Here is an 11151-nt window from a genome sequence, read left to right as displayed (position 1 = left end):
CTCCGTAAATAGCAGTATGAGCGGGCCCATGTATTTAAACTCTTGAGAGAGAGAACAAATTATCTAAATTATTTTAACGTATTTCTTTAAAAAAATAAATGTGTAAGACCTTAGAAAACCATGACTTACAAATCCGGCCCGAACCTACTACCAAATAAAAAACATTCCATCAGCTGGGAAAGGCAAGAAGATACTGACGGTTCCACTAGAGATGTCATCATGCCGCTCCTGCACATATATATATATATATATATATATATATATATATATATATAGGGGTGCCAAATGGTCGGGTTTGGTTTGGATCAGATAGAACCAGACTCTGACCTGATTTGAGATGCATGATGATACCTGTTCCGAATCTGGGCAATCAATTAAGGATTACATGAACCATACCCGACAAAATAATATTTGTTTATCTTCTTTACATTGAAAATTTATGGATCTTAGTTGGAACTCAGGTTGGGTCCGGGTTTTGTTGTGAAATTTCACAAACCATATCCAGCTTCATATATTAATCGAACCATTAGGGTACAACTCCTATTCTAATCAAACCTTCTTATTTATCACCAAATCCTGGCCCTATAGGGTTTGTTACGAGTCGGGTCTAGGTCAAACCAGATCCGTTCACACCCCTAATATAGACATTTGGGTAAAGCTCCTGTCGAATCATGTTTGGTTCGTGTTTTAGCATTGGCACCAAAGTGGGCTCCATATTTGTCATTCACTATGCAAATAGTGGTGCTCGCAAAATGTGATTTGGCATATTACTTGATTTGTTCTAGTTGATACACTAACATAGTAGAAAACAAACCTAAAGTGTCGTTTGCATAGTTTCATTGATATTCGATACACCCTAGCATAACGCGTATCAGGCATACCAGTACCAGATACTAGTGTGAAACTCGTCTCTGAAACCATAAACAGATCAAGTATCAAATATTTAAGAAACATGTCTCAATTACCTGAGAAACTGGTACCATCTTATGCAGAAATACATTTTTATTACGTTACAAATGAGTATCAAGTTTGTTTCTATTAGCACTCTTGCATACAAACAACAATTTCATTTTATAAAGACGCTATTGTTATTAAAAGTTTTAAGTATCATAATTTGTAAAAAAATGTTATACAATAATGATTGATTTATATATTATCTTTAACTATTTTAATTTATATGTATCTTTATAAAAATATATACATCATATCAACTTTTTAAGAAACTCATACCAATTCTTTTAGAAATCGTATCAACGTATTAGAAACTCATGATATTTTTCAGAACTCTTTCAATAAAAAATGTACACGAAACTTTTTAAGCTCTCATGCAACCATACCAGTATCGCGTAGCGGTACATGTTTCTGACAACCATGATCGTTTGCAGGCAGAGATACAAGTGAGTTGGATTTGGTTGCATGAATCATGTCTAGGTGAATTTAGATTTGAATTCAGATCTAGTTGAAAAAGGAAATATAGTACTGAATCCAGATGTGTTTTCACATAAGCCAATTTGAATATCTGTCAGGTTTGGATTTTGATGTATATCCACAAATTGAATTGAATCGATTGTTAGTCAGACGCTCCTGGCAAATATCCGACCCAAATACAAAGCATTGGCATCCTTATCTTTAGGGTCCTCATATCTAGTGGTGCAAATGGGTCAGACTTGGGTTGGATCTTGCCAAATCCGAATCTGAATCTGAAATGTAAACAAAGGATCCAAATCTGGTTTCGGATCTGAAACAGATCTGAGGAGTTAAGGTTGAATCCAAATCCAAAATACATGTGATAATACTAAAAAAATAGAACAAAAACAAGATATTTACTTGTAAAAAATGTAATCGGTTCAGATTTTGAATCAAATCATTTCAAGGTTCGACCCAAATCCAACCATATATTAGGATCTTACTTAATTAAAAGATCGATAGCCCGAAAATACATGTTGGACTCTAATTGGATATTCTACCATATCCAATCCTTTTGCAGCCCTACTCATATCCCAACATGCACATTCAATTTGTGTCTATAAACCAGACATGAATCCAGCCAAATTAGGTTGATTAGATCCAGCTAATTATGTCTATAATTAACGAAAAATAGGAGTTCTATGAGGTTAATTAGTCTCGGTACTTAACCTGGACTGACAGTACTTCCTTTTCACTAAGCATGTCTCAACTGGGTTTAGTCCCAGTACACGTCCCAAAGCAAAAACCAAATCCAGACTGACTGGGATAGAATGTTAGATAAAGTCCAATCCCTTATCGAAAAAGGAGTCATTCTTTTGACGTAGGATGGTTTCCATCCTATGTCCATCCTAGCCGTTCAGCTGAAGCATATGAACAGTTAGGATCAGTCCTCATCCATGTGAAAATGTGACTAATCCTAGCCATTGATTGAATGTCCAGGATTGAATGTAGGATGAAAATGTCAAATGTCAAATGATGGGATTGGTCTCCTTGTTATTTATGCCTGTACAATAGAAGATTTTGAGAGAATGAAGTCATGACAGTTGACGCTGCGACGTGTCGATGTTATAACACTCTCCTCGAATCTCCTCCTTTTTTTCCTTTGTTTTTTTATACTCTAGCTGATAAGCTAGTTGAGTTTCATTCATCCCCTATGTCATCGCCCTATCTTCATGCCCCTCTTAGATCTTATGGTGGAAGTTGTTTCTATCATATTTGACCTTATAGATGGATTCAGCATGGTTGATTAATAGGAAACTGCCCTTGAATCATATTTTTCAATGAAAATATATAATTTTTAAATAACATTTTTTTGTCTTTTATCAACCCTTGATTTTTTTAATCACCAAAAAATCTTGCACACATGTTGGATTTAGACGATTTAAGTGTTAGTTTTCATTAAATGAATGACTTTGATCACATCTATGAAATCCGATTTGATCAAAACAACTTGCATCCATGAAATCCTGAGAAGGGCTATAAAGATAAGGATGACATAGGGGATCAGTGGGACCCAACTCGGGATAACCTCATGATATTTGAACCCCAAATAGTGCAACCTAACTATCCAGCTATCTTATTCGACCCCGTTTACACCAAAAGTACAACTTTTTTGTAAGGCAGGCAGCATGACGTTATGCAGATTTGAACTTGGGTTTTACCTAGTGTCACTATATCGATGGTTACATTTATTTGTGAAGTTTCTCTTGTTTGGAAAGAATTTATAAAGTTATTCAGTAAGTATTTTATCATCTCACTCCAAAGGGGTTTGGCTTAGTGGGATGAGGCCTAGGCGAGTGGTGGGATGGGGCCTAGGCTGCTAGGCAGGTGGTCTAGGTTCAAATCTCATGAGTGTCACCCCTTCCACCAGGGTGACTCCCTTGGGGCAAGCACACAGAGTTTTACGCTGTTAGAACAGTGACTGTAAGTATGGTGACAGTCAGCGCAGCCAGGTCTCTGATCCTAAGGTGGTTTCTCCATGTAAATATAAAAAAAAAAGTATTTTATCATCAAAGATTCACTAGAAGGCATGTTCGCAACCGCCTTAGGTACCCATCTCAGAAAGCGTGAGAGTGCTATTGGTTTTGTATAACCGATAACAGTTTGCAACTCCTGTAAGCAGCTTGTTTTGCTAGATTTAGGAGAAAGATGGTAGAATTTGCAACCAAAAACTATACTTTTTTCTTTCACTAGGGACAAACTATATAAACATCAAATTCAAACTCTCTGAACTCACAAGCCAACAAATTAAAACCAAAGAACCAGACTTAGAACCGCCAGTCGGTCTACAAATTCACCATTCTGCCCATGATCCTTAACCCACCAAGCAAACCTCTCCAAAATTCTCAAAAAGCCATACTTCATGATCCCAACCTTCTAACACCAATTTGTACTCACCAGACGACCACCCAATTCAGAAAAAGTAGGAGTAACCACGGATTACGTACCCAACACCAAGATACAAATTCCACTCCAAAGTCCCAATCTATCCATCTAAAATTAATGGAAGGATGTATTTAGCAATGTTCAATGTCTGACAATAGTTAATTTAACATCAAATTAATGGAAGGATGTATTTGTCCTAACCACAAAAAAGGCAGGGATGATTTAGGGAAGAACCCAAAGAAAAAAAAGGTGTAATTTACATATAGGCACCTAACAAATGGAAAATTTACATTCAGATGCCTCAGGTTTTAAATAATTTAGACACCTGATCTTTCTAAGAAATTGCTCAGTTGATAGCCTGAATTGTTGTTTCTCCTGGGAATTGCTTATTTATCCCTAAGCATAACTACAAAAATTAAGTAGATGGCTACAAATTTGATATTCAATAATTTCAAGGAAAAAAAAGTTAAAGGTGTCATTTTCAACAGTCGACTAGAGTTGGGTAAAAAAATGCAACTCAAGCGATCATTTGAATAAACTTTTAAAAGGTTAGGGGTCTACCTTAAACATTTGAAACCTAAAAGAGTTAAATGTAAGTTTGTCATACGTTAAGAGCCAATATGTAAATTTCCCTTTAAAAAATAGAGTTTTTGTGAATTGACTCCTTTTCCCCACATCAGGGTCTTCATAAGATGGGAGAAGACCACCTTCTCAATGAAGATATTTGCCGAAACATTTTATCTCGATTGCCAGCAAAAACACTTCTGCAGTGCAAGACTGTCTGCAAGCAATGGAGAGCCATAATCTCAGACCTTCACTTCATCTCTGAACAAGCTCAACACTCATGCAACAAGCCAAACAGTGAGTTCTTTGCTTCAATCTATGTCAAGTCCTCAAGACCCTTCCTCTGGAACACCTCCTCAGCTGGCATCCCCACTGCCCTCCAACACTTCCTCCAGCAGAAGGGTGCTGACATTGTTGGTTCCTGCAATGGTCTTCTGTGTTGCTGGAACTATGATGGCCTCTCAAGCTCCATCATGATACTGAACCCCACCAACATGGAATGCTTTACACTTCCGGACCCTATAAGGGAAACACTGTGCATAGACCAAGATACATTTGCCAAGTACTCCATTGAGACAAGCATTGGCTTGGCCTTTGACCCCTACATGGGCCCCACCAACTTCAAGTATCAAGTGGTCTTGGTGGAAGCCCTTATTCCAAGTTGGCAATCTTCATATGAATTACCCCATGACTTGAGGTTCCAAGTCTACTCTTCAAAGACTGGTGCATGGTCTGTGTCAAGGGAGACTAATAGCTGCTACACAATCTCTGATTCAAGCCCTGTCTTTCACAAAGAGGTCCTGTTTTGGCTGTGCATCAGGGAACACATCCTTTGCTTTGATGTGGAGAGAGAACAATCTTGGCTAATGGATCTCCCATCAAGTCCTTTGGACTTAGAGGAGAAGAAGAGCCCTTCATCTTGGGATGATGAGTGGTTTGGAGCCTCACAAGGAAGTCTCCTCTTTGTGAGGACTAGCATCAGTACAATGAATGTGTGGGCTGCTGGGAATTACTGCAAGGGAGCCAAGTGGTTTCTGAAATACAGTGTGTGCTTGCAGAATGTAGTAGACAAACACCTTTATCTCATAACTTCCATAGTGAACCGACCAACTTGTTCAGGTGAAATGATGTGCCTAAGGAGAAGCTGGATTAATCCCAAACTGTGTGAGATGGATGTGAAGCTCTTTCATCCATTAGGGTTATTTAGTGATGGCAAAGTCCTAATGAGGGCAGGAGACAGCATACTTTCTTATGATCCTGAGACCAAAAGTTTGAAGGAGCGTTCTACTTTTCAATACATGAACTTTGTTTATGTGTACCCTTATAACAGCAACCTGGTCACTCTCAGCCTTTTTAAGAGAAATGAGGTATAATTAAGGCTTGAGTGATTGGTTGTTAGTTTGCCTTTTATTTAAGGCATGGATTGTTGGAATAAACCTCTCTCTCTCTCTCTCTCTCTCTCTCTCTCTCTCTCTCTCTCTCTCTCTCTCTCTCTCAGAGCCAGTTCCTTTGTAGAGCGATCACCCCGAACGGCTCCTTCCGCACCAGATACACCTACCTTTCTCTCCTTCCGATAGGTGTGAATCGATTCCCTACGAGTATTATCTGGGATTCCCTACGAGTATTATCTGGGGGAGGCTTATGTGTTCTTTGTCGGTCTGGGTCCTGTGTGTTTTGTTTGCCGATTTCAACTGTCGTAATGTTGATATTCTTAGTCTCTCTCTCTCTCTCTCTCTCTCTCTCTCTCTCTCTCTCTCTCTCTGCCCTTTTTGGATTGACCAACCGACCAAACCTGAAGAACTGAGCAAACTTGGCCCAATCCAACCTAATTTTGATAGACATGAGTTGAGTGGAAAGATAACCCTTGGGTATGAACATTTAATGGCTAAACCTGTTTCTGTAACAAACCAAATTGGCAACAGGTCCCTTACAATAAGTATCTGAACTAACCCAAATAACATGGCCATACCCAGTGTTGTCCCATGTTTCAGGATGCTGGAGTGGGGCGGACTAGGAACGAATCTAACTTTCTGCCTTTTGCATGAGGTGGCCACAGCAGGACTTGAAACCGTGATCTCTCACTAGTAGGCTAACCACTTCACCATTGCACCAATCAATGGCCCTCCTGAACTGACCCAAATTGTACTGGACCTATTTGTACTTGAACTGATTCACACCTGTATCTAGCTATAACCACTTGAACAGACAAGGGCCTAAGCTCATCGCACAAGTGCATAAAACACCAAATAAGTCCATACTTCTAAGGGATTTAAATCCAACATGCATATACACATTCTCAATTCTTTGAAATTTAAAAATTAAAATATTTCCAACGTATTTTAATCAAGACTGGTTACACCTAAATGTGAGAAGCTCTCTAATTAAATTCAACCTCCAAACCCAGTTTAAGCCCAACACAATTAGCAAACTACCATGTCCGTACCTGAACTAAATGAAATCTGAACAATTTCGAGAACCATAAACTGATTTATATTCAAACCAATATAGAGCCGACCTGATTTACACCTTCACTACAAAAAATTCCACCTTTACTGGCACAAAAATCGTGCCAGTAAAGGTATTTACTGGTGCTGTTGTCACGTCAGTAAGTGCGCCATAGTAGATCCTGTCAGTATAGCCTTTACCAGCGTGAAATGGTCGTGCCAGTAAATAAGTCTTTATTGGCGCTAAATTTGTGCCAATAAAAATATCTTTACTAGCGCTAATATGGCTCCAATAAAGAGATTTTCTCACATTTTTAATTAAAAAAAATAACCTCTATACTAGCCCGAAAAATTTCCTCACCAGTAAAGATCACTTGCGCATTTTTCGCACCAAAAAAGATCTCTTTACTGGCCCAAAATACGCATCGGTAAACATAACTTTTTTGGTGCATTTTAATGCCAAAAAAAACATTGTTTTATGGAATGTATTTCGCAGCAGTAAAGTGATGTTTTCTGGTGCAAAAAATGCACCAGAAAAGTAGACTTTACTGACAAAAAATGTTCGCTTCAATAAAGATGTTATGTTTTTATTCATTCATGAACCAGATCATAATCTCTTTTAATGCCAGTCACTTCAGATCACCAATTCAAACCGACAATGATAGAGTTTAAATGTTCAGAACAATGTGATGAACAATTTTCTATGACTAACAATTTAATAAAAGGAAGGGTATGCAGGTGAATTCTCCACAGACCTGAACAATGTGATGAACAATTTTCTCAAGCGCCATCTTCTGCTTAAAGAGTTCACCGATAAGTCGGCTTAAAGAGTTCACCGATAAGTCGGATGTTCCCAAGAGTTCGAAGCTTTACGATTCTCTCCTTATCCTTGTGTTCCAGTTCTTGTTCTGGTGTTGTCATCTGCCTAATTTCAGCCCTTAGTTTGTCAGAACTTTCAAATGCCTCCTGACAGTTATTCAAAAGGACGCGCTTAATCGTGATTTCTTTGCCATCAGGTTCGTCAGAAGGAAAGGGTGGGAGCTTCGTATTTAGATCAGAACATAACAAAGCATACATAGGGCAAAAGGTAGGCTCAAACACTGCCATCTCAAATATTAGCGAGATGACACCCTGTGTGAAAAAACATGAACAAAATTTTGTAAATTAACAAAGTTCAACAAATTTGGGTAAGAAAATGTCTTTAACATTATGAAACCTTTAAAATATCAGCTGATGTGATCCCAGAATCAATAAGTTGGCCTTTAAGAACATCGAATTTTTAAGGTGTCAGCTTGTTCAGTATCCTGCCAGTAGAAAAGCCAACCTTAGTGAACACAAGAAAATAGCCAGGGATCATGACAGCTTGGAACCTTTTTGTCCTCAAACATATATACAATATAAGAATATATCAGTTTTATGCTGAAACAGTAGAGCGATAGTATGTGTCTTTTGCACCAAGCTTGCTAGCTCAGCAACTATTTAGGAAACTAATCAATCACAGGTAAACAAAGGGTCAACAAGGATTCAAATACAAGCACAGAAAACTCATCAAGCAAACGCTTCTCTTTCATTCTAACATAACCCTATAAAACATCATACTCTTTATTTTGGTTTAAATAGTCAGAAGACCAACCATATGGTAATAAAATTTACTAGGCAAAATGTTTGCATAACCTTATGTACTTTTATTTCTTTCAACTAACAAATAAAACAAATAAAATTCCATTTTCATCATCATAATTCTTATATATGATGCTAATCTAACCATAGGCTCTAGAAAAACAATATTTGCAGTTGACTTTTACCTTTTTACTGTCTTCAGAACAGGCTCTTTCTCTGAGAGACTTCCGCTCTGGGCCGACCAAGGAACTTCAGCCTTGATAAGAGCAGGGCCAGGTCCCACCTACAGATAAACATGTATACTGAGACAGCTAAAAGAATTAGCATTTGATCTGAAAAGTAGAATGTAGATAATAAATAACCCATTGATGTGCCTGCAACTGTGTTTCTGCTTTTACAGAAGCTAAAAAAATAGAATAACATTGATCATATTAAAACTATAAAACAAATAGGTATGCATGTAAACATTCAGCCATTGGAACTTCAAATGAGTGACAAATACACGTGAATGCTGTGCATTTTGATTGAGGGTTGTGAAGTCCAGTGGATCATGCTCTATCAAATAAAAAAAGATGGAAACATTAACATAAAAGAATGCAAAATAGGGAGAATATTTCAAAAGGAGCTTTTAACAATATACGAAAGACCAGCTAAACAAAATAACATGAAAAATAAGCAACCTGTGTACAGAAACAAGGCTTCCCAAAGATGTTCACCGAATCAACAAAGTGGACACTCAAAGAGTTTCACCAAAGCACCAAGAAAACATACACAAGCCACAAAATGGGCTTACACACTAAATCCACACAAGGTGGCTAACACAACAATAAAAAAATAATATTTTATTGATTGTAAAACAATGCAAGAAGCATACATTAGAAAGGGGAGCCATCCCCTATTTATACACAGCCAAGAGACCCTATAGAGACGTTGGGAGAGACCCCAATGGCTCTAAATAGAGTTGTTGGGTCTCTCCCAATGTCTCTATAGGTGGTTGAATTCAAACTAGTCAACAATGTTGACTAGTTGTCTTTCAATTAATCCTAAGACTAACCTAGTTACTATATATATTTACATTTTTAACACTCCCCTTCAAACTTATGATTGGATAACCGAAAGATTGTCTAAGAAAAAATGAAATCTAAGAGCAGCAAGAGGTTTGGTGAAGAAATTTGTCAATTGATATTCAGAAGTTATATATGGTAGATTAATAGTGTTATTGAGATACTCCTCTCATACATAGTGACAATTCATCTCTATATGTTTGGTAGGATCATGAAAGGTCTGGTTGCTGGCAATGTAGATGAAACCTTTATTGTTACAATACATTCACGATGCTCCTGTAATCTAAACTCTCATGTCTGCCAGCAATCTCCTTAGTCAGACCACTTTCATAGTGGTTATAGTCATGGCTCGGTATTCTGCTTTAGTCGAAGAAAAAGAAACTTTTTGTTGCTTCTTATACCTCTATGAGATCAACGAGTCACCTAAAAACACACAAACACTAGTGGTTGAGTGTCGGTTATTGAGATCACATCTCCAGTCAACACCAGTATAAGCAATTAAATCTAAGAATGAAGAAGCGAACAAGAAAAGTCCACAAAAAATATAAGTTTTGATATATTTAATAATGTGCAAAATAGTTCTGATATGGATAGTGGTGGAAGCATGCTAAAATTGGCTTGTTGTGCGAATTGCACGTACAATGTCAGGTCTCGTAATTGAGAGATATGATAGTGCCCCAAGAAGTTGTCTATATGGTGTTGGATTTTCAAGTGGTTTTCCATCATCAATCTTTATTTTGATATTGACAACTTTAGAAGTGTCAACCTTCTTATCATCTAAAATACTAGACCTGGCAATAATATCTAAAGCAAATTTAGATTGAGTTAACAGATAACCTCTAAATGAATAAACAACTTCTATAAACAACTACGCCTTCATCCCAAAACAATTGGGGTCGGCGATATGAACCAAAAAAGAAAATCATTCTGGGTCTTCCACATGAATCCTTTTCCTCCAATCATTTTTATCCAATGCCATGTCCTCGGTGAGGTTCAAAGCATTCATATCCTAAACAACTTCTATACCAAGAAAAGAAAATATTCTAAAAATCCCAAATCAATCATTTCAAGATATATTTTGAGAAGTTTTTTAATATGTCCAACTCCCTATTTGTCACTTCCTGTGATGATCACGTCGTCCATGTAGAGGAGAAGGATAATAATACCTGCATCAGAAATCTTAACAAACAATGTTGTCAGTTAAACAAGATTGAAACCCAACATCAAGCATAACTTGACTAAACATATCATACTAAGCCTTTGGTGCTTGTTTAATACCATACAGGGCCTTATCTAAACAAAAAGCATTTTCCTTAGGAATAATTATACAAGATAGTGCTTCCATATAAACTTCTTCAACTAAGTTCCTATTGAGAAATACATTTTTAACATCCATTTAATATATAGGTCATTTCTTCACAGAGGCAAAGGCTACTAAGGTTCTAACTGTGGTTATCTTAGCAACCGAGGCAAAAGTTTTTTCATAATCTATTTCATACTCTTGAAAATATCCCTTGGCAACTAACCTAGCTTTGTATATTTCAACAGTGTCATCACTCTTGGTTTTCATCTTATATACCCAGCGACAACCTATGGGTTTCTTTCCT

General features: G+C 37.3%; 1 protein-coding gene across 1 annotated transcript; it reads left to right on the top strand.

Moving 5' to 3' along the window:
• Positions 1 to 4544: 4544 nt before the first annotated feature.
• LOC149842173 (F-box protein At5g49610-like) lies at positions 4545 to 5789 on the top strand. Its single transcript, XM_090000602.1, has one exon. It carries the CDS (start codon positions 4545 to 4547, stop codon positions 5787 to 5789), a length of 1245 nt encoding a protein of 414 aa, XP_089856728.1.
• Positions 5790 to 11151: the final 5362 nt, after the last annotated feature.

This window comes from Nuphar pumila, chromosome 3 (genome assembly GCF_984573655.1).
Source record: "Nuphar pumila chromosome 3, dmNupPumi1.hap1.1, whole genome shotgun sequence".
Taxonomy (NCBI): Eukaryota; Viridiplantae; Streptophyta; class Magnoliopsida; order Nymphaeales; family Nymphaeaceae; genus Nuphar; species Nuphar pumila.
The sequence above is the reverse complement of the archived record's forward strand: the minus strand, read 5'-3'. Positions and strand labels throughout refer to the sequence as shown.